Source organism: Taudactylus pleione, unplaced genomic scaffold (genome assembly GCF_031769625.1).
Source record: "Taudactylus pleione unplaced genomic scaffold, aTauple2 ptg000202l, whole genome shotgun sequence".
Classification (NCBI taxonomy): Eukaryota; Metazoa; Chordata; class Amphibia; order Anura; family Myobatrachidae; genus Taudactylus; species Taudactylus pleione.
This window is the reverse complement of record NW_028284604.1, coordinates 206-24,345: the sequence shown is the minus strand read 5'-3', so window position 1 is coordinate 24,345 and position 24,140 is coordinate 206. Positions and strand designations below refer to the sequence as shown.

The 24,140-nt window shown below is 45.6% G+C and overlaps 1 protein-coding gene across 1 annotated transcript in view; it reads right to left on the bottom strand.

Annotated features, from left to right (window-relative positions):
- LOC148518080 (inositol hexakisphosphate and diphosphoinositol-pentakisphosphate kinase 2-like) overlaps positions 1-23,782 on the bottom strand; it is a 36,244-nt gene extending 12,462 nt beyond the window's left edge. The window contains exons 1-5 of the mRNA XM_088477661.1: positions 23,746-23,782; positions 8,534-8,628; positions 7,639-7,701; positions 3,482-3,628; positions 3,076-3,201 (exon numbers count right to left, since the gene is read on the bottom strand). Coding sequence (XP_088333787.1) covers positions 3,076-3,201; positions 3,482-3,611 — 256 coding nt within the window. The 5' untranslated portion in view covers positions 3,612-3,628; positions 7,639-7,701; positions 8,534-8,628; positions 23,746-23,782. The remainder of the gene's footprint in view (positions 1-3,075; positions 3,202-3,481; positions 3,629-7,638; positions 7,702-8,533; positions 8,629-23,745) is intronic.
- Positions 23,783-24,140: the final 358 nt, after the last annotated feature.

Genomic DNA, 24,140 nt, shown 5'->3' with positions numbered 1-24,140 from the left:
TACGGGGTAAAAGTCAAACAGGTGAAAATGACGTCATCGGCGAAAAGTTTCCGCCAAAAACACGTGGAAACTGACTTTTCGCCTCAAATTGAATACGGCGCTTAGTCTCTACCACCTCTGACAGGAAGCTATTCCACTTGTCCACTACCCTTTCTGTGAAGTAATTTTTCCTCAAATTTCAGAACATGTCCTCTTGTTCCAATACTTTCAAAAATCTAAAAAAAAAACCTAACAAAAAAAAAAACCTACTAAGAAATTACATGTACATACTGTAAGTATTCACAGCCTTTGCCATGAAGCTCAAAATTGAGCTCAGGTGCATCCTGTTTCCACCGATCATCCTCGAGATGTTCCTAGTGCTTAATTGGGAGTTCAGCTGTAGTAAATTCAGTTGATTGGACATGATTTTAAAAGGCATACACCTGTCTATATAAGGTCCCATACTTCACAGTGCATGTCAGAGCACAAACCATGCATGAAGTTCAAGGAATTGTCTGTAGACCTCCGAGACAGGATTGTCTTGAGGCACAAATCTGGGGAAGGGTACAGAAAAACATTTGCTGCTTTGAAGGTCCCAATGAGCACAGTGGCCTCCATCATCCGTAAATGGAAGAAGTTTGGAACCACCAGGACTCTTCCTAGAGTTGGCCGGCCATCTAAACAGAGCGATCGGGGGAGAAGGGCCCTAGTCAGGGAGGTGACCAAGAACCCAATGGTCACTGTCAGATCTACAGCATTTCTCTGTGGAGAGAGGAGAACCTTCCAAAAGGACAACCATCTCTGCAGCAATCCACCAATCAGGCCTGTATGGTAGAGTGGCCAGACAGAAGCCACTCCTTAGTAAAAAGCACATGGCAGCCCGCCTGGAGTATGCCAAAATGCACCTGAAGGACTCTCAGACCATGAGAAACAAAATTCTCTGGTCTGATGAGATAAGGATTGAACTCTTTTTGGCGTGAATGCCAGGCGTTATGTTTGGAAGAAACCAGGCAACGCTCATCACCAGGCCAATACCATCCCTACAGTGATGCATGGTGGTGGCAGCATCATGCTGTGGGGATGTTTTTCAGCGGCAGGAACTGGGAGACTAGTCAGAATAGAGGGAAAAATGAATGCAGCAATGTACAGAGAAATCCTGGATGAAAACGAGCTCCAAAGCGCTCTTGACCTCAGACTGGGGCGACAATTCAACTTTCAGCAGAACAATGACCCTAAGCAGACAGCCAAGATATCAAATGAGTGGCTTCAGGACAACTCTGTGAAAGTCCTTGAGTGGCCCAGCCAGAGCCCAGACTTGAAACAGATTGAACATCTCTGGAGAGATCTGAAAATGGCTGTGCAACAAAGCTTCCCATCCAACCTGACGGAGCTCGAGAGGTGCGGCAAAGAGCAATGGGCGAAACTGCCCAAAGATAGGTTTGCCAAGCTTGTGGCACCATTCAAAGAGACTTGAGGCTGTAATTGTTGCCAAAGGTGAATCAACAAAGTATTAAGCAAAGGCTGTGAATACTTATGTACAGTACATGTGATTTTTATTTTTTATTTTTTAATTAAATTTATAAAATTCTCAAAATATTTTTTTACACGCTGTCATTATGAGGTGTAGAATTTTGAGGACAAAAATGAATTTATTCCATTTTGGAATAAGGCTGTAACATAATATGTGGAAAAAGTGCTGTGAATACTTTCCGGATGCACTGTATAGATGGAGTTGCCTATAGAAGCCGATGGGCTTCTTTATGCAAAAGAACACCGGAAGACACCGATTCGCCAGGACAGGTCTCTATACTGGAAGACCTGTCGGGACAGGTAAGTATTTAAGCATACCGGCATGAAATAATGAACAACAATGGCATGCGAATAGGGGCGGGGGGTTACATCTTGGCTTGAGTACTTTCCTGGCAACATGGGTCTGTTTCATCCAGGAAACAAAAACTGTAAATTATTCAGTAGGCTGAATTATTTTCCTAGAGCTACATATAGAACTTTAGAATTTTTTTCCAAATAAAAAGGTTCACCACATATGATCTATGAGCTGGTGTGTTCTTTACCACAGGATCTAAAAAAAACTAAACAGAAAAACTTATCGTAACTGTGTGAAAAATCCCACCCCTAACTTAAGCAGGTCTTTTTTCGACTGTTTGAAATCAAGTTCAGACTGTTGTCCAGATGCTGCCTTCATGGTGTAGGAAATCTCATTCTCAAGAGGTGGAATGCTGAGAAGTAGTTCTGGTTTCCCCCTAAGCTTGGCTGGTCCGTCCTCGGCACTTAAAAATATTATGATGGTGTGCAAGCATGCAAAGAAGACATTTTGCATTCAAAACACCGGTCATTTCAGTTTTCACTACCAGAACTGCTCCATAAAAAAGGTATGAGACTGTCTTCTGCCGTAAACATATGATCTGCATTGATCAGAGAAAAAATAAACTGTCTGTCTATCTAGAGAGAGGAAGAGACACCAGGGAAGAGTGTTTCCGTTATATGCCATCCAAGGGGTCATTACCTGTCTCTGCCTATCTGAAAAGGAGTTGATCCATAGTAGGGGTTGCCATGGTGTATTGAAGTAGAAAAGTAATTATGAAGCTTTGAAAATGCAAACAGTACAAATCACAGAATGACATGTTTCGAGGTAATTTGACTAAAAATGCATCCATTTATATAGAACTGTGCATGGATTAGTGGGTGTAGATGGTGTATCCTGTGGCGTTACAAAATGGAGGTTTTCATGGGAGGAACTGAATGAATTTGGAATTTCCCTGTATTAAATGCACTAATACAGATTGTACAGACTGCAGCACATGAGCATAGAGAAGTCTCTTACAGGGATGAGAGCTGGACAGAGAACAGTTATAGGCATGCTCCCTGTTCAGCTGGTGGCAGCAACGCCTATTTTACTCCTCAAACGCACTTCATAATTTTATCATTGCGCCCCCATAGAGGGTGATCTTTCAATAGGAAATCTTTCCACCAACTGGATATGTCTCATTGAATAAAAGTTTAAAGCGGCTGATTCAGGATATTATGGGTTACAAACAGAAATGTGCTATTTTCCCAGCCATAGAAGAGTTCACTTACCCGGAACAGCGGTGTCAGATATGGAATTGTCCGTACCAAGGAAAAACGGAGTTGGAAGTATTTTCGTGGGAGAATATGTATTTAATGATACTTTCCTGCCAACATAACTGTGATATCCAGGAGTAGCTGTAAAGAAAAGCTCAGAATAAATGATCCATTATTAACATTAAGTACATTATATTTTGCATATCAACGTACAGTTACTGATAACCACTTCTCAAGGCGTAACAATTTATATAGTCAGAGGTTGGCCCCTGCCCTCCCACAAATGTGTTTCTATGGTTTATATACATTATAGTAAAACATGTGAAAATTATTGAAGGTGTTCCTTCCATACAGTAAGTGTGAACAGCCACGCAGTACTAGTACTACAAGCCACAGATAAGAATATACAAAGCCACCCTACAAGGAGACGCTGTTGGGGTATCCAGAAGACAGTCATTCGAAGGAGCCGCAATTGCAGAAAGGAATTCATCCACCTGCTTTAAAGACAAGGAGTTGTGGAGAGTCTCTAAGGGGCATATGGAAGGTACCATGGAGTACAGCTCAAACCCTGAAAGACATACATATAATATGTATATACACTGTTACACTTTAATACATATGAAACCTAAAGCAATTTCTGAATACAACACTAATCAAACAAAAAAAGTCACATCATATTGGTTTTCATGATGCTTAAACAACTTGTAGCACCAATCAACATTACTAAGGGTGAAACCTTGTGCAACAATGGCATATTCTAAATCTCTAGCCAACCACTCACAGGTGTCTGTTACTGCTGCAGTATACTTACCTTCATTATCTATCAAAGCTAGGACTATGTCACCTCCAAAAAAACATCAAACTCCTTAAGATAAATTGTTTATGTCGCCATATGTTCCAATTACTGTTAAATTAAAAATTCTTTATTATTTAAAAAAAAAAATGCGAGTCAAGACTAATTAGGTCAGTAATATTTAAGCTCATTCATTAAATTCCTGCATGTTAGTGTCTTATTAAGATAAGTGTATGCACACATACACACACATACATATATATATATATATACACACATACATACATACACTCACTAACAAGACGACAGCGGCACTCTCGGACTTGTATAACACAATCGTTGATCGTAATGCATGCCTAACAGCTGACGTTTCAGGGCCATGCAAGACCCTTTTCTCGAAGCTGGCACTGCAACATAGTAAATTTCTTTTTGTATTTGATAGTTACAATCTGATTTCTCAGTCTATAGTACCCCTTATTGATGTATATCTAGGGCATCTACAGGCGCATCTGGATGATCTGTTATACACATAGGGAATTCACATTCTAAAGTGTAACCATTTATTCATTTCAGTATCCTATCACGGTAATATACACTGTCAGATTGGAGCCACAGCATTCAAGTTATGATATTTCAACCTGCATCAAACTAACTGTGTTTATTGATTTTCCCTTAATCTGTTGTTATGTTTCTAATGTGTTCTCCTTCTCCTTGTGTGCAGCTGTCAGTGGGCCAGGGAGACCGCATACCCGACTCGTGTGCGGTTTCCATGACAGCCCACCAGCATCGGAGTGACATCATCAGACGGGGACAGATTTGCCGTGTGCACGTCATCCCCTCCGCCTGCCTGCCCCGGTCTGCTACAATGTGCAGGAAGGACTCTTCTATTTAAAAGGTAAGAAACAAGTGTGTTTCTTTTTGTCTTTGATAGTTACAATGTTGCAGTACCAGCCTTGAGAAAAGGGTCTTGCATGGCCCTGAAACGTTGGCTATATATAATATACACAAGCATACGTACATAACCAGCCATACACATGACCAGCCATAACATTAAAACCATTGATGAGAAGTGAAGTAAAGTGAATACCATTGACCATCTCGTTACAATAGCAAATGGCAAGGGGTGGGGTATATTGGGCAGGTTGATGCTTTGGCAAGCCGTTAAAATGGGCAAGTGTAAGGATCTGAGCAACTCTGACAATGGCCAACTTGTGATGGATAGAGGACTGGGTCAGAGCATCTCCAAAATGGCAGATCTTGTGGGGTATTTGCAGTGGTTAGTACCTATCAAAAGTTCCCGAAGGATGGACAACCAATGAACCGGCGACAGGCTCACTGTTGCGTGTGGGGAGCGAAAGCTAGCCCGCCGGGTCCAATCTCACAGAAGAGCTACCGTAGCACAAATTGCTGAAAAATGAAATGCTGCCAATGATAGAAAGGTGTCAAAACACACTGTGCATCGCAGCATACTGCGTATGGGGCTACGTAGCTGCAGACTGGTCAGAGTGCCCATGTTGGCCCCTGTCCAGCTCCAAAAGCACCTACAATGGGCACATAAGCTTCAGAACTGGACCATGGAGCAATGGAAGAAGGAAGCCTGACCTGATGAATCACCTTTTCTTTTATATCATGTAGACGCCCAAATGTGTGCACCGTTTACCTGGGGACGAAAGGGCACAGGATGCACTATGAAGAGAAGGCAAGCCGGACATGTTTTTTTTAATTAAAACTTGCAGCCATTTTGCATAAAATATTAAACAAAAAATTGACATTAAAAAAAAAATATATATATATATATATATATATATATATATATATATATTTACATTCCAATTTTACAGAAACAGTCATAACAGAAAAAGTAAACAATTTCCCTCTTGAGTTTAATTCATTTGAACCAAATTTAACGTTAAAAAAAAAAAAACTTAAATGCTCAACATAATCTTTGCCCTTTACTTTAAACTTTTTTCCCCCGTCCCTGTCTCTCTTCTCTTCGAAGGCAAGCTGGCATAAGCAATGTGATGCTCTGGGTAATGTTCTGCTGGGAAACCTTGGGTCCTGCCATTTATGTTACTTTGGCACGTACTACCTACCTAAACATTGTTGCAGACCATGTACACCCTGGCAATTATATTCCCTGATGGCAGGATCCTCTTTCAGCAGGATAATGGGCCTTGTCACACAACAAATAATGTTCAGGAATTTGTTTGAGGAACATGACAGATCAAAGTGTTGCCATGGACTCCAAATTCTCCAGATCTCAATCTGATCAAGCATCTGTGGGATGTGGTAGAAAAACAAGTCCGAGCCATGGAGGCCCCAATTTGCAACTTACAGGACTTAAAGGATTTGCTGCCAACATCTTGGTGTTGGATACCACAGGACACCTTCAGAGGACTTGCGGAGTCTCGATGGGTCAGAGCCGTTTTGGTGGCACTAGGACAGGGCCGAAACTAGGATTTTTGTCACCCGAGGCAAGACAGTAATTTGGCGCTCCCCCCCTAGTAATTCCCACATAGTAATGCCCCCTGCAGCAGTGCCCCTATAGGAATGTGCTTTTCAGCAGGGAACCTATAGCAATGCCCCTATAGTAATGCCACTGTACTAGTGCCCATATAGTAATGCCCCTGTAGTAGTGCCCATATGGTAATGTCCCCATAGTAATGCCCCTGTATTGCCCATATGGTAATGTCCCCATAGTAATGCCCCTGTATTGCCCATATGGTAATGCCCCTGTAGTGCCCATATGGTAATGTCCCCGTAGTAATGCCCCTGTAGTGCCCATATGGTAATGCCCCTCTAGTGCCCATATGGTAATGCCCTTGTAGTACCGCTTACATTAAAAAAAAACAAAAAAAAAAACAAACAAACATAAAGCAATACTTACCTTGCATTCGCCACCGTCCGGTCTGCCCGGCTGCTCCTCAGAACTATGGGAAAGACGTCATGACGTCTCTCCCATAGTGCCCGGGCCATGGGGAGAGCCGAAAGCTGGAGTTCAGGAGAGAACTCCAGCCTCCGGCTACCGTGACGCTGCACGGAAGGAGCCGGGCGCCCGCTGGTAATAAAGTCTCAGCAGGCGTCCAGCTTTGAGTCTCCCTGTGGCGCCGGGCTGGAGGACACTGGCAGCGGGTGCAGTGGTGCACCTCCACAATATTAGGCAGGATGTTTTAATGTTATGGCTGATCGGTATAGGTGTGAATATATATATTATATATATATACATACATACATACATACACACACACACACACATAAAACACATACTGTACACAGACATTATACATACATATACAAATATATATTATATATATATTATACACACATACATAATAGTTCTAACTACTGTGTTTAACAACGATTAAAAGTTGCACTACATTACTAAGTAATAAGCATTGATTTGGTTTACCTTTACATCTGAAGCAGAAGATTAGCTGAGAAATTTTACTTAATAATGTTATCAATTAATTCAGATCATCCAAAACATAATCAAGATAGAACCATGACTTAGAAAATCGTGTTCGAGCTGATTTACTAATACACAACATTTTTAAATAAGTTATACTGCATTTCACAATACATTGTATGAATGAGAAGAGAAGGCTTGATACTTGAGCACATACAAAAATAAACTAAAATATATAATTTTTTTGTGAAATGTGTAAGCCAAGGAGATTATGATCAATAAAAAAGAGGGAAAGTGGACCTGTATCCCATGTTGAAAACCAAATGTGAAATAAAAAAAAATGAAGCATGGGGTATTATTTAAAATAAACAAAACATACCATTTGTTGGGTGTCGGGCAAATGAGATAGAAAACCTTTTAACAGCAGAGCTGCGTGTGGCGTCTAAGAAAGAGAAAAAGAGGTACCTGAAATTCATAACAGCTACCAAATAAAAAAATAAAAAAAAAGTAAAAATGGAAGGAGAGAGAGGAAGAACAACTCCCCGCGTGTTGGAACGTGTTAGAATCCAGCAGCATGCAGTGCACTCCACAGCAAAGGTATAAACTTGGGTGAAAAAAGAAAACATTTTGGATGCCCATTAAAAAACATTTCCCAAAGATTTTGAAATTAGGAAAAAGAAAGCTGGCTACTCTGGTTCTAGGGCTTATTCACACCTACCCGGTGTTAATGCGCTTTCTAGCGGATAACACCCTGTAAAGAGACTTCTAAATGGGATGTATGGATTTCTTATGGGCTCGTTCCCAGAACGGATTTTAAAATTTTAGAATGTGGCTTAACCTACTTCAAAAGTGCTAATGCATGTTACCAGTACAAGAAATTGTACTGTAAAGACACAACACGCCAAATAATAGATTTACACCCATTGTTTCAGCACAAGTGTGTGTGTAAACCCTTAATCTTGACTTGATACAATTAAAAAAAAAAAAAAAAAAAATTACCAAACAGAAAAAAAATAATTATGGGTACATTTAGTACGTATTATATACTGAATTATGATAATCATGAAAGCTATAAAAATGATTTCATGAAAAAAAAACAAAAAAAAAACCCTGTGCTAGTTAAAAAAAAAAAAATCCATATTCAATTGTACTTATGGTTATAGTATTTATTTAATAAGATGTTGAGTTTTAAAAAAATAAAAGTCAGATCTTTGTGCCACCCTCTGATGAGGGGCATGGGTTCGCAAATGCGTTGCATGAGTGTGTGCACATACCATCTATGCAGCCAGAAGTAGTCAGCTTTTTACGATGAGCACGAGCATAGTCCAGTAGGTTAGGTGCACTTGAAGAGGCCCCGAGCACTGTAGTACTAAACAGACCAGCGCAGTGAGAGCCTAGTGGGAGTTAGAAAAAATAAAGCAACCTAGTGTTCCTCTATACACAGAAGAGCTGCATGCAACATGCAATATAACTGTGGTCACTATATGGAAGGCATTACATAAAGAGATGATTTAATAAGCATCCTTCCAGTATAAAGCATCCTGTGCCATCTTCTGCTCACCATTGGAGGGTGTAATTTTCATAAAACACTTCTAATTTATCCAAACTGAAGAAGAAAAAGGATTTTGAACACAGGCACACACGTGTCATGTGCACTGCTTACACGCACGCACGCCATGTGCACTGCTTACACGCACGCACGCCATGTGCACTGCTTACACGCACGCACGCCATGTGCACTGCTTACACGCACGCACGCCATGTGCACTGCTTACACGCACGCACGCCATGTGCACTGCTTACACGCACGCACGCCATGTGCACTGCTTACACGCACGCACGCCATGTGCACTGCTTACACGCACGCACGCCATGTGCACTGCTTACACGCACGCACGCCATGTGCACTGCTTACACGCACGCACGCCATGTGCACTGCTTACACGCACGCACGCCATGTGCACTGCTTACACGCACGCACGCCATGTGCACTGCTTACACGCACGCACGCCATGTGCACTGCTTACACGCACGCACGCCATGTGCACTGCTTACACGCACGCACGCCATGTGCACTGCTTACACGCACGCACGCCATGTGCACTGCTTACACGCACGCACGCCATGTGCACTGCTTACACGCACGCACGCCATGTGCACTGCTTACACGCACGCACGCCATGTGCACTGCTTACACGCACGCACGCCATGTGCACTGCTTACACGCACGCACGCCATGTGCACTGCTTACACGCACGCACGCCATGTGCACTGCTTACACGCACGCACGCCATGTGCACTGCTTACACGCACGCACGCCATGTGCACTGCTTACACGCACGCACGCCATGTGCACTGCTTACACGCACGCACGCCATGTGCACTGCTTACACGCACGCACGCCATGTGCACTGCTTACACGCACGCACGCCATGTGCACTGCTTACACGCACGCACGCCATGTGCACTGCTTACACGCACGCACGCCATGTGCACTGCTTACACGCACGCACGCCATGTGCACTGCTTACACGCACGCACGCCATGTGCACTGCTTACACGCACGCACGCCATGTGCACTGCTTACACGCACGCACGCCATGTGCACTGCTTACACGCACGCACGCCATGTGCACTGCTTACACGCACGCACGCCATGTGCACTGCTTACACGCACGCACGCCATGTGCACTGCTTACACGCACGCACGCCATGTGCACTGCTTACACGCACGCACGCCATGTGCACTGCTTACACGCACGCACGCCATGTGCACTGCTTACACGCACGCACGCCATGTGCACTGCTTACACGCACGCACGCCATGTGCACTGCTTACACGCACGCACGCCATGTGCACTGCTTACACGCACGCACGCCATGTGCACTGCTTACACGCACGCACGCCATGTGCACTGCTTACACGCACGCACGCCATGTGCACTGCTTACACGCACGCACGCCATGTGCACTGCTTACACGCACGCACGCCATGTGCACTGCTTACACGCACGCACGCCATGTGCACTGCTTACACGCACGCACGCCATGTGCACTGCTTACACGCACGCACGCCATGTGCACTGCTTACACGCACGCACGCCATGTGCACTGCTTACACGCACGCACGCCATGTGCACTGCTTACACGCACGCACGCCATGTGCACTGCTTACACGCACGCACGCCATGTGCACTGCTTACACGCACGCACGCCATGTGCACTGCTTACACGCACGCACGCCATGTGCACTGCTTACACGCACGCACGCCATGTGCACTGCTTACACGCACGCACGCCATGTGCACTGCTTACACGCACGCACGCCATGTGCACTGCTTACACGCACGCACGCCATGTGCACTGCTTACACGCACGCACGCCATGTGCACTGCTTACACGCACGCACGCCATGTGCACTGCTTACACGCACGCACGCCATGTGCACTGCTTACACGCACGCACGCCATGTGCACTGCTTACACGCACGCACGCCATGTGCACTGCTTACACGCACGCACGCCATGTGCACTGCTTACACGCACGCACGCCATGTGCACTGCTTACACGCACGCACGCCATGTGCACTGCTTACACGCACGCACGCCATGTGCACTGCTTACACGCACGCACGCCATGTGCACTGCTTACACGCACGCACGCCATGTGCACTGCTTACACGCACGCACGCCATGTGCACTGCTTACACGCACGCACGCCATGTGCACTGCTTACACGCACGCACGCCATGTGCACTGCTTACACGCACGCACGCCATGTGCACTGCTTACACGCACGCACGCCATGTGCACTGCTTACACGCACGCACGCCATGTGCACTGCTTACACGCACGCACGCCATGTGCACTGCTTACACGCACGCACGCCATGTGCACTGCTTACACGCACGCACGCCATGTGCACTGCTTACACGCACGCACGCCATGTGCACTGCTTACACGCACGCACGCCATGTGCACTGCTTACACGCACGCACGCCATGTGCACTGCTTACACGCACGCACGCCATGTGCACTGCTTACACGCACGCACGCCATGTGCACTGCTTACACGCACGCACGCCATGTGCACTGCTTACACGCACGCACGCCATGTGCACTGCTTACACGCACGCACGCCATGTGCACTGCTTACACGCACGCACGCCATGTGCACTGCTTACACGCACGCACGCCATGTGCACTGCTTACACGCACGCACGCCATGTGCACTGCTTACACGCACGCACGCCATGTGCACTGCTTACACGCACGCACGCCATGTGCACTGCTTACACGCACGCACGCCATGTGCACTGCTTACACGCACGCACGCCATGTGCACTGCTTACACGCACGCACGCCATGTGCACTGCTTACACGCACGCACGCCATGTGCACTGCTTACACGCACGCACGCCATGTGCACTGCTTACACGCACGCACGCCATGTGCACTGCTTACACGCACGCACGCCATGTGCACTGCTTACACGCACGCACGCCATGTGCACTGCTTACACGCACGCACGCCATGTGCACTGCTTACACGCACGCACGCCATGTGCACTGCTTACACGCACGCACGCCATGTGCACTGCTTACACGCACGCACGCCATGTGCACTGCTTACACGCACGCACGCCATGTGCACTGCTTACACGCACGCACGCCATGTGCACTGCTTACACGCACGCACGCCATGTGCACTGCTTACACGCACGCACGCCATGTGCACTGCTTACACGCACGCACGCCATGTGCACTGCTTACACGCACGCACGCCATGTGCACTGCTTACACGCACGCACGCCATGTGCACTGCTTACACGCACGCACGCCATGTGCACTGCTTACACGCACGCACGCCATGTGCACTGCTTACACGCACGCACGCCATGTGCACTGCTTACACGCACGCCATGTGCACTGCTTACACGCACGCCATGTGCACTGCTTACACGCACGCCATGTGCACTGCTTACACGCACGCCATGTGCACTGCTTACACGCACGCCATGTGCACTGCTTACACGCACGCCATGTGCACTGCTTACACGCACGCCATGTGCACTGCTTACACGCACGCCATGTGCACTGCTTACACGCACGCACGCCATGTGCACTGCTTACACGCACGCACGCCATGTGCACTGCTTACACGCACGCACGCCATGTGCACTGCTTACACGCACGCACGCCATGTGCACTGCTTACACGCACGCACGCCATGTGCACTGCTTACACGCACGCACGCCATGTGCACTGCTTACACGCACGCACGCCATGTGCACTGCTTACACGCACGCACGCCATGTGCACTGCTTACACGCACGCACGCCATGTGCACTGCTTACACGCACGCACGCCATGTGCACTGCTTACACGCACGCACGCCATGTGCACTGCTTACACGCACGCCATGTGCACTGCTTACACGCACGCCATGTGCACTGCTTACACGCACGCCATGTGCACTGCTTACACGCACGCCATGTGCACTGCTTACACGCACGCCATGTGCACTGCTTACACGCACGCCATGTGCACTGCTTACACGCACGCCATGTGCACTGCTTACACGCACGCCATGTGCACTGCTTACACGCACGCCATGTGCACTGCTTACACGCACGCCATGTGCACTGCTTACACGCACGCCATGTGCACTGCTTACACGCACGCCATGTGCACTGCTTACACGCACGCCATGTGCACTGCTTACACGCACGCCATGTGCACTGCTTACACGCACGCCATGTGCACTGCTTACACGCACGCCATGTGCACTGCTTACACGCACGCCATGTGCACTGCTTACACGCACGCCATGTGCACTGCTTACACGCACGCCATGTGCACTGCTTACACGCACGCCATGTGCACTGCTTACACGCACGCCATGTGCACTGCTTACACGCACGCCATGTGCACTGCTTACACGCACGCCATGTGCACTGCTTACACGCACGCCATGTGCACTGCTTACACGCACGCCATGTGCACTGCTTACACGCACGCACGCCATGTGCACTGCTTACACGCACGCACGCCATGTGCACTGCTTACACGCACGCACGCCATGTGCACTGCTTACACGCACGCACGCCATGTGCACTGCTTACACGCACGCACGCCATGTGCACTGCTTACACGCACGCACGCCATGTGCACTGCTTACACGCACGCACGCCATGTGCACTGCTTACACGCACGCACGCCATGTGCACTGCTTACACGCACGCACGCCATGTGCACTGCTTACACGCACGCCATGTGCACTGCTTACACGCACGCACGCCATGTGCACTGCTTACACGCACGCAAGTCATGTGCACTGCTTACACGCACGCAAGTCATGTGCACTGCTTACACGCACGCAAGTCATGTGCACTGCTTACACGCACGCAAGTCATGTGCACTGCTTACACGCACGCAAGTCATGTGCACTGCTTACACGCACGCAAGTCATGTGCACTGCTTACACGCACGCAAGTCATGTGCACTGCTTACACGCACGCAAGTCATGTGCACTGCTTACACGCACGCAAGTCATGTGCACTGCTTACACGCACGCAAGTCATGTGCACTGCTTACACGCACGCAAGTCATGTGCACTGCTTACACGCACGCAAGTCATGTGCACTGCTTACACGCACGCAAGTCATGTGCACTGCTTACACGCACGCAAGTCATGTGCACTGCTTACACGCACGCAAGTCATGTGCACTGCTTACACGCACGCAAGTCATGTGCACTGCTTACACGCACGCAAGTCATGTGCACTGCTTACACGCACGCAAGTCATGTGCACTGCTTACACGCACGCAAGTCATGTGCACTGCTTACACGCACGCAAGTCATGTGCACTGCTTACACGCACGCAAGTCATGTGCACTGCTTACACGCACGCAAGTCATGTGCACTGCTTACACGCACGCAAGTCATGTGCACTGCTTACACGCACGCAAGTCATGTGCACTGCTTACACGCACGCAAGTCATGTGCACTGCTTACACGCACGCAAGTCATGTGCACTGCTTACACGCACGCAAGTCATGTGCACTGCTTACACGCACGCAAGTCATGTGCACTGCTTACACGCACGCAAGTCATGTGCACTGCTTACACGCACGCAAGTCATGTGCACTGCTTACACGCACGCAAGTCATGTGCACTGCTTACACGCACGCAAGTCATGTGCACTGCTTACACGCACGCAAGTCATGTGCACTGCTTACACGCACGCAAGTCATGTGCACTGCTTACACGCACGCAAGTCATGTGCACTGCTTACACGCACGCAAGTCATGTGCACTGCTTACACGCACGCAAGTCATGTGCACTGCTTACACGCACGCAAGTCATGTGCACTGCTTACACGCACGCACGCCATGTGCACTGCTTACACGCACGCAAGTCATGTGCACTGCTTACACGCACGCAAGTCATGTGCACTGCTTACACGCACGCAAGTCATGTGCACTGCTTACACGCACGCAAGTCATGTGCACTGCTTACACGCACGCAAGTCATGTGCACTGCTTACACACACACGCAAGTCATGTGCACTGCTTACACACACACGCAAGTCATGTGCACTGCTTACACACACACGCAAGTCATGTGCACTGCTTACACACACACGCAAGTCATGTGCACTGCTTACACACACACGCAAGTCATGTGCACTGCTTACACACACACGCACATCATGTGCACTGCTTACACACACACGCACGTCATGTGCACTGCTTACACACACACGCACGTCATGTGCACTGCTTACACACACACGCACGTCATGTGCACTGCTTACACACACACACGCACGTCATGTGCACTGCTTACACACACACACGCAAGTCATGTGCACTGCTTACACACACATACGCAAGTCATGTGCACTGCTTACACACACACGCACGTCATGTGCACTGCTTACACACACACACACACGTCATGTGCACTGCTTACACACACACACGCAAGTCATGTGCACTGCTTACACACACATACGCAAGTCATGTGCACTGCTTACACACACATACGCAAGTCATGTGCACTGCTTACACACACATACGCAAGTCATGTGCACTGCTTACACACACACACACGTCATGTGCACTGCTTACACACACACACGCAAGTCATGTGCACTGCTTACACACACATACGCAAGTCATGTGCACTGCTTACACACACATACGCAAGTCATGTGCACTGCTTACACACACATACGCAAGTCATGTGCACTGCTTACACACACATACGCAAGTCATGTGCACTGCTTACACACACATACGCAAGTCATGTGCACTGCTTACACACACATACGCAAGTCATGTGCACTGCTTACACACACATACGCAAGTCATGTGCACTGCTTACACACACACACGCAAGTCATGTGCACTGCTTACACACACACACACACACACGCAAGTCATGTGCACTGCTTACACTCAATAGAATAGAAAAACAAAACAGAACTAAAATATTAGATAAAATAGCAACGATACAACTTCACTTAAAAGTAAAGTAAAGTGGAGACTTGTCATGCACTTAAGTAGAATAGAATTCAGGGCACTGTGTACCATTAGGAAAGATAAAATGCAAATGCTGAATTTCAGGATTGACCGGCTAAAATCACAATATCAGGAAATATTCATATTGGGATGTATATAATGCAAAGAAAAACCACTTAGATCGCTGAAGAATCTTAGGACCTCATTCAGACCCAGTCGCAAGCACTGAGTGCTTGCGACCGGATCGATGTTTTGGAAACTCTCTCGCTCCGGAGCTCACTACAAAAGGGACGGCTGTCGATGTTGATCGACAGCTCGGCCCTTTTTGTAGGCGGGTCTCATCGCAAGCCCCGATGGTCTTGACCATCGCGACCATCACCCTGGTCGGTCGCTAACCCACAGCTTAGCTAGCGACCAGGAGGCCGCACAAAAAAATAAAAAAGCGGCCGCCCTTATTCAGAGTAGGGGTGAGCGGGTTCGGTTTTACTCGGATCTTTAAACGGCATTTTATTGGCTATCGCCTATCATGTGTTTTGGATACCCAATATAATAAATCCGAATTTGCAGTAAAGTGGCGATAAGAACCGAGTAAATCCAAGTAAAACAGAGCCTGCACATCCCTAATTCAGAGAGAGCGATCGCTTCTAGCGACCGCCTCTGAATGAGGGCCTTAGTCTGCTCACTTGCTTTTAAAGCAGGGATGGTCAATAAGTGGCGCCCCAGCTGTTGCAGGGCATTCTGGGATGTGTAGGTCAACAGCAGCTGGAAAGCCACTTATTACCCACCCCTGTTTTAGAGACATCCTACTCCCCTGCACAAATACCTTCTAGGCATAAGTTTACTTTGTGTTAGAGTTGTTGTAAGTAACATTCTAGGATTTAGAGGTCATGTAGGTCATGCCTTTTTTCGTCCGCCTGACCTTAGCTCAAAATTCCCTGATAACTGCTTCCTGGCTCCTAATCTTCAAATGGGCCCCTCAAGACCCATTTCTTCCTCAAAGCTTTCTAGCGCTCAATCTAACCCACTACTGCTTCCTCACTATTGCCCAATCTGTGTCACACCTGTTTGTCTGCCCCTCCCCCTTAGAATGTAAGCTCTCACGAGCAGGGCCCTCTACCTCCTTGTATTACTTATACTTTTATCTACTGCTAACTCCCCACAACGACACCTAACACTTGGTTGCTGACACCCTGCTGCTTATTTAAGCGTTATGCAGCAATGTTTATAAACCATGTCCTTGTCCTGCATTGTTTGTACTGTTAACTGTTGTCTTGTGTGCTCATTTGTCTATGTACTTTGTAAGGCTCTGTGGAACCCTTGTGGCGATATAAATAAAGTAGAATATATTGTATAGGCTATGTGCGCAATAATCCAAAGGTGCTGCTGATTAGGTACAAAAAGGAGCAAACACCCAAACAATGCTTAAAGATAAAACCAAAAAAGAGTTGTTACACCAATACACAGCACTCCCTATTGGACACATTCACATGAAAATCAGTGGTACATGCTTCACCCGTGCAGAAGCACACAAAAAACATAGTCAAAAGAGGATAATCGCCAATATCTGTTATTTAAACAGATCCTGAAGTAGTTGACTGGAATTCTGTTCACACTCCCCTTAGATCTGAAAAAAGTGTCTTCCCTTTCCCATGTGCTTGAAGCAACTTTGGGGGCAGAGCTATGGTCAGTCTCCCTAACTAGACACCCATGAAGCCAAACTCCCCAGTACTGATTGGCCCACAGGCCAGTCAGTCACAGAACAGGGATGACCATCAGTCGGTGAAGCCATCGATGGTCATCCATTGCATGGTTGGTTAGCATCGATGGCCCGTTTCTATTTTGCCATAGATTGTAACCATCAATAGTAACCATATCGATGGCCATCCCTACTCAACAGCAATGCAGGAGCAGAGCAAGTGACGTCACATAGCACCCGCAGCTACATCTGCTGGATCCCATTGGTGTACGCAGGGGGGCTAGAGCAAAAGGTCAGATTCGACATTTTCTATCAATGTAATTAATGGCCGTCCGGTCAGGAATGCGTTAACCGGACTGCATTGCCCGCACCTGACCGGGTGCCCATTAAATACAAATGTCGGATTGGCAGCGGAATGGCGATCAAGGCTTAAGGTGCATATCCACTACACGATGAAAGAACGATTGAACGATAATGACACAGTTATTGTTCATTAAACTGTGCAGTTGATAATGTGCCCACACTGGACGATATATCGTTCAGTGCAGGCACCCTCCCTCATCCCCGAACATTCACAGTATGACGATATCGTCATGTTGGGCAGTATGTTCAGACAATGACAAATGCCAACAATGACAAGCGGGGGTGCGCATAGCTGGTAGTTGCTGGCATATTCACTGCACGATTACAAAGTCGTTATCGTCCATTTATATCGTGGTCTTTATATTGTTTTGGCTAGAAACAAAGTTTGAAGCTTGATCATATATATATATATATATATATATATATAGTGACAGTTAGGTTAGGGGGTCCCTCTCCTGGGTAGGGGACGCCTTCCTTTCACACACAGCAGCTGGGAAACAGTACGCCAGACTGGATGCAAGTACAAGCTGGTCGGCGCCAGTCTTTATTGTACAATGTCAGCAATAACAAAGAAAACAAACGTAAATCCTAGCCCTGTCGGGGCACTAACTTCACAGGTAGTTCCCTCACTACCAGAACCTGGCAGGGCCTAATGCCCTCACCAGCAACAAAAGCACAGCACAACACTTACAGTTAGGTTTTCAAGTGTCTCTGAGCAAACTCCCTGTCTGCTCTCCCAGGTGAGACAATCAGCCCTCAACACACTAGGCTTATATTGGCCACTCAGGTGGAAACCTTAACAAGCCTGTTACCAGGCTGCGAGAACCAAAACCTGGAGTGGCCGTGGGTGGAGCCCTCCCTCTCCTCTCACCCACAACCCCCAGGTCCCAAACCGGCTTTTCAAAAAGCCGAAACTCAAGCCTGCTACACTGCAGACTTTCTCCTGGGGATTTTAAACACATAGGACAGGAATCTGGGATAAATGTCCCAGCCACAGACCACTTTACCAGTGATCCTATCAAAATATATATATATATATATATTTTTTTTTTTTTTCTGTGAAAGTAGGGAGCGTATGATTTGTAGTATTTAATAAAAATAATGGAGCAACATCAATGGAACGCTCTCACCAGGGTCTTTTTTTTTATGAAGAGTTCATTACTCACATCAAGGTATAGTGGACATATTGGTCAAGGACTGATCTTCCTCAGGACTTAACACACACCAACGAGAAGCATAACAGAAACGTACACCTTCGTGTGTCTAACCTAATATAACAGTAACACTCTACCAGTCTAAGAAATCGCATGGGATGCCACTGGATGTGACATCACCACATGTTCCATTCTGGTAAAATTAACATCCGGAGTTGAGAGGGAGAGAGATATTTTTTTATTATATATTTATTTATTTTTTTGTATTTTTTTTGCAGATATTTCAATATTTACTTGTAAAAGGATATAACAGCATTTATCTAGGGGAGGAATTTTTCCTAAAATATAATACTGCTAATAATTTAAAACCAAAGCTACTGCAGTAATAAGCAATAGGTAAATGCGTAGGGTAGTGGAGTTTAATCAGCACTCTGGAGAAAGGCGTAAGTGCACATAAGAATTGGTTGAGAAGACACAGCTACTCTACTGCAGGCAGGATGGAATACCACTAGATTCCTTACCTCGTAGTAGAGAGCTCCAATAGTGACTTCTGGTTTTACACTTCCCAGAATGTGAATACTTCCTGGTTTCTTTTTTCTGTGAGTGAGGGTCTGCAGGAAGACACATTCATGTATGACCAGCTACTTGGGAAGGTGTAAGTCTGCTCAGGGAAGTCTATGAGGACGCAATATACTGTAAGAGGGTATTTGGCACTTCAGATATAGGGGTCTATTTACTAAGCAGTGTTAGGAGACAGAGTGAAAAGTGATAAGGTGCCAGCCAATCATCTCCCAACTGTCATTTTTCAAAACAGCCTGTGAGATGACAGTTGGGAGCTGATTGGCTGGCACCTCATCACTTTTCACTCTGTCTCCTAACACTGCTTAGTACATAGACCCTCTAAGTTTTTGTAGGGAAAGTAAAATCATGTGAAACAATATACAGGTCAGGACCACTATCAGGGGGCACAAGGGGAATATATGTAAGGTGACCACTCCTGCTGTGTTTAGATCTAACACTGATATGCAAGTGTATTTAGAAAAACACAATTTCTGTAAAATACATTGTTGTAAGTGACTAAGGGAATAATTTTGCATCTGAGTCAGACCAAGTAGAGTATTTCACTCTTATGTCCTGTGTCACCAATTTCATACAGAGCCAATGGGCTGAAAGCTGTCAGATATCCCAGCGCGCTATGCACCTTTGCCTTCTTTTAGCAACAATGCCGCCAACCAGCTATGGCGGAGAAGTATGAGGGCCACTGCAACCCCCTCTGGACATCCTCACATATATGCATAGGGGTTACAAAAGAGCCAATCCATATTGCATCAGTACCATTCTGATGTAATACAGCCAAGCAGAGAAAGCCAGGAGTAACACCTCTCCAGTTACTCTATCTGCTATACTAAGACATTATGCAGAATGTTTCTTAGGCAGAGAAAAGCGATATGTTAATATATCTCCCCTAAAACACTCCTCTGTCATTCCTAAAAGAAGCCAATACTTGTCCCCTTGTCCTGATATATCAGCAAACCCTTTCATTAGCCCCCATCATTTATAAATCGTATACCCATTCTACAGACCCAGACCTAATCCAACCACTGCATTCTTTTCTTCAGCTAGAAATGATCTGTCAGCAATTTCAGGGGTCTATTTACTAAGCCTTGGATGGAAATAAAGTATCAGCCAATCAGCTCCTAACTGCCATGTCACAAGCTGTGTTTGAAAAATGGCAGTTAGGAGCCGATTGGCTGGTACCTTATTTCCGTTCACTTCATCTCCATCCAAGGTTTAGTAAATAGACCCCTCAGTCAATAAGGAGGAGTCTAGCATTCTGCTTAATAAGCACAATTTTATATTTAATACTTCTGGACAAATACTCATAGATAAGTTCATTTTTATTCATAGGCTCTGTGCAAATTTTGTATTGTTGCACCTGAGCATTCATAAGAGTATTTAAAAAAAAAAAAAAAAAAAGCAAGTTCATGTTGGTTTTCATGGTCAATATTCAGATTGTAAATACCCGAATGTGTATCCAGAACCAACATGTAGGTGCTGCTTTCACATCTGATGTCAGCCCTAAAGGAAACGAATTGTGGTGTACTGGATAAAATTCTGACCCGTGTACTCTACACAGGATCAGCGTCGTTCCAGGAATGATGAACAAGATTAAAACGCCTCTTTTGCAGTCACTAAAAGCATGGGTTCAGACTTGAATGTCATGAATTATGTAACTAACAAAATCGTAGTAACCCAGAGAAAATGGAAAAAAATGCCAATTATTAGGAGATGGAAAAGTTTCATAGTGACTGCTTTTTCCCATTCCCTGCCCTGAGTCACCTTAAGAACTCCTCTAAATGTATTCCATAATTCTCACAAAGTAAAGGGAGCCAATTTGCTGGCCAAACCAATATCAAATAAGTAAAACATGCTCTATTATGTGCCATGAAGAGACTAGGAACTGGAGGTATTACTGAGGCTAACAGCAGAAATTGGCCATTATGTGAAGATTGGCACAAAATGGCTGCCTCCATTAGGTGTAGGTGATGCCTCCTACATTTGTGTAATGTGTAACTTGATCGTGAAATGGTATTTAGTGTTGTGTTGAGGTAGGCAAGTGAAAAGCAGAAGGTGGCACAGAATTCTACACAAGTTACACAATAAAATAAAGAAAACCCTTGACAGGATGTGCACAAAATGACATCTCAGCATTATTATACAATATTCTCATGTAGAAAGGCAGAGAAAAGAGGCACCTAAAGCACAGAACTGACTAATAACTGACACTCCTATGAAAGTGTAAAAGGATGAAAAAAAAAAAAAAAAAAAGTCCACAATAATTATCAAAATGGCTCAATTTAAGTATTTCAAAAGGGGGAAGGGGATGGAGTGTACAAGATGACAAAACAAAAAAAAGAAGATGGCATCTCTCTCGTGGCACCAATGACTGAATATTAGATTAAAATGGCTGTATTAAAAAGAAAAAAAGAAAAAAGCTATAAAAAAAAAAGGGTAAAATTTGCTAAAGGTCAATTCAATTGAAGTTGAAACCACATGGATGACAAATATGTTTATTTTACAGTCGGAAAGCCCAAAGTTGTTGATCGATCTGAACAAATTTTAAACAATCTAAATCGACCTTTAGTACATTTACCCCTAAGTCTCTATGTGAAACAGCAGTGCTGTAATGAAGCTTTGCTTCCTGTGACACAACACACCCAAAGTGTGGCTATCACTACCACAACATGCATGTAGTACAGTCAGTGCATGCAAAATGCTTTGTGATCTCCTGTGATTACCACCAAGTGGGACATTCTAAATGATTCCCAAACTTAACATATATACAACCTGTGAATACATATAGAAAAAAAAAATACACCCACAAATCTATGTGAGAACTGTAATATTCAGGACAATGAACATTTATAGCTGTTAATGTAAACATACAGTATTATAGTTTAATTGTATTAATCAAATAAGCAAAAATCTGTAAAATACTTAAAAATGCTCCAGGACCAATAAAACATTCTCAAAACCCAGAATGCCTTAGGTGTTAATGGAATTGACGCTGCACTTACTGCATTATAGGCCAGTTATGCATTATAAAAACCTTGAACTAATTTATGCATTGTGCCTACCAGTATACCTGGCCAACTATGCTTTCCCTGCTCTCTATCCAGTAATTCCCTTCATGTAGACCAGTGGTGTCAAACTCGGGCCCTTCAGGTGCAGTCGCACTACACATCCCAACATGCACTGACAGAGTTTTGCTATCAGGGCATGTTTAAACTGTGGCAGGGCATGCTGGGATATGTAGAACCACAGCAGCTGGAGGGCTCGAGTTTGACACCACTGATGTAGACCAACTTTTTTATTTGTTTCAGTAAAAACCAAAGCCAAAATGATTTCAGATCATGCAGTCACATCATTATATATCAGTCTCCCTATGCTTCAGATTTTGATAAAACAGACACTGATGGTAAAACCTGCACGATTCTGTCTTCCTTACTCCATCATTCACCTTTGTGAGATTCTACCTATGCTCATGGTCTGTGTCTCTATGCTAGTATGTCGTCTTGTGTTTGCAAGGTAATAACAAAAACAGTGGAATGGAGACATTATTACACACAGGAAAGATAAAAAGGGGATAAATGATGAAGGAAGAAGGGGAATAAATAAAAACCTATGATCTACTTTCCTCTATCCCTACGTCAACATCCGCCTATAAAGTACCTGTGTGTAGTTTCTTCCCGCCTCAAAGAGATCAGTTATCTCTAATTAACTAATGGTCCCCTTTCTATTCGATTGTCAAGATCCAGAATGGAGGGATAAAATGGGTATAAAGAAGGACTGTATACACAAGGCCATTTACAGGGCACATATCAGGAACACTGGAATTTTTAATCTACAAAAATTGTTAAAATCAGAATCAGGTTACTATAAATATTCTTCTAGGACCCCGACTGATATTTGAAATTTTTCCAACATATCGGCATTTGCATTTTGCGAGTTTGGAGAACGTGCTACTGGTGGAGTGAGCTTCCTCTCAATCAGCAGCTACATTATACAATGCCATCATCAACATCACAGCAGATTACCAGTAACTATTAAGTGTTGCTCATTGCTGCCATGCTTGGATGCACTTTTTAATAAAGTAACAGGTTAAAGGAAAGCTGCCGGCATCTCATCAGCCTGTTAGCATTGCCCCAGCCCTAAAGGTAATAAATACAATTAACAGTATACTTACCTAAACCACTGTGCTTCTGTTCCAAGAGTCGTGCCGCCCTCAGATGGCTATTACTATCGGATAGTACCTGGAAGGAAACATTACTTGGTGAGACACGCAAGAGACAACATAGAAAGGTTTGTGATCTCTGATATAGGGCCACCTGTCCCAGACATGTACTAGTAATACAGATAATGATGCATGTTAGTGGGGAGAGAACACTGTCATGCAAGATTCCCCTTCTGAAAGGAGTCCACTTCACAGATGAGGCCTGTGGTAATGGGTGGCGCAAAGCAAGCACTGAAAAGAGTAATGGGCACAGAAATGACAGCTATATGTGAATAAAAGCCAAAGAAAAGAACCAAAGAGCTGTCCTTTTACACAACACAGGCACATTTTACATCATGTCCTGTTTG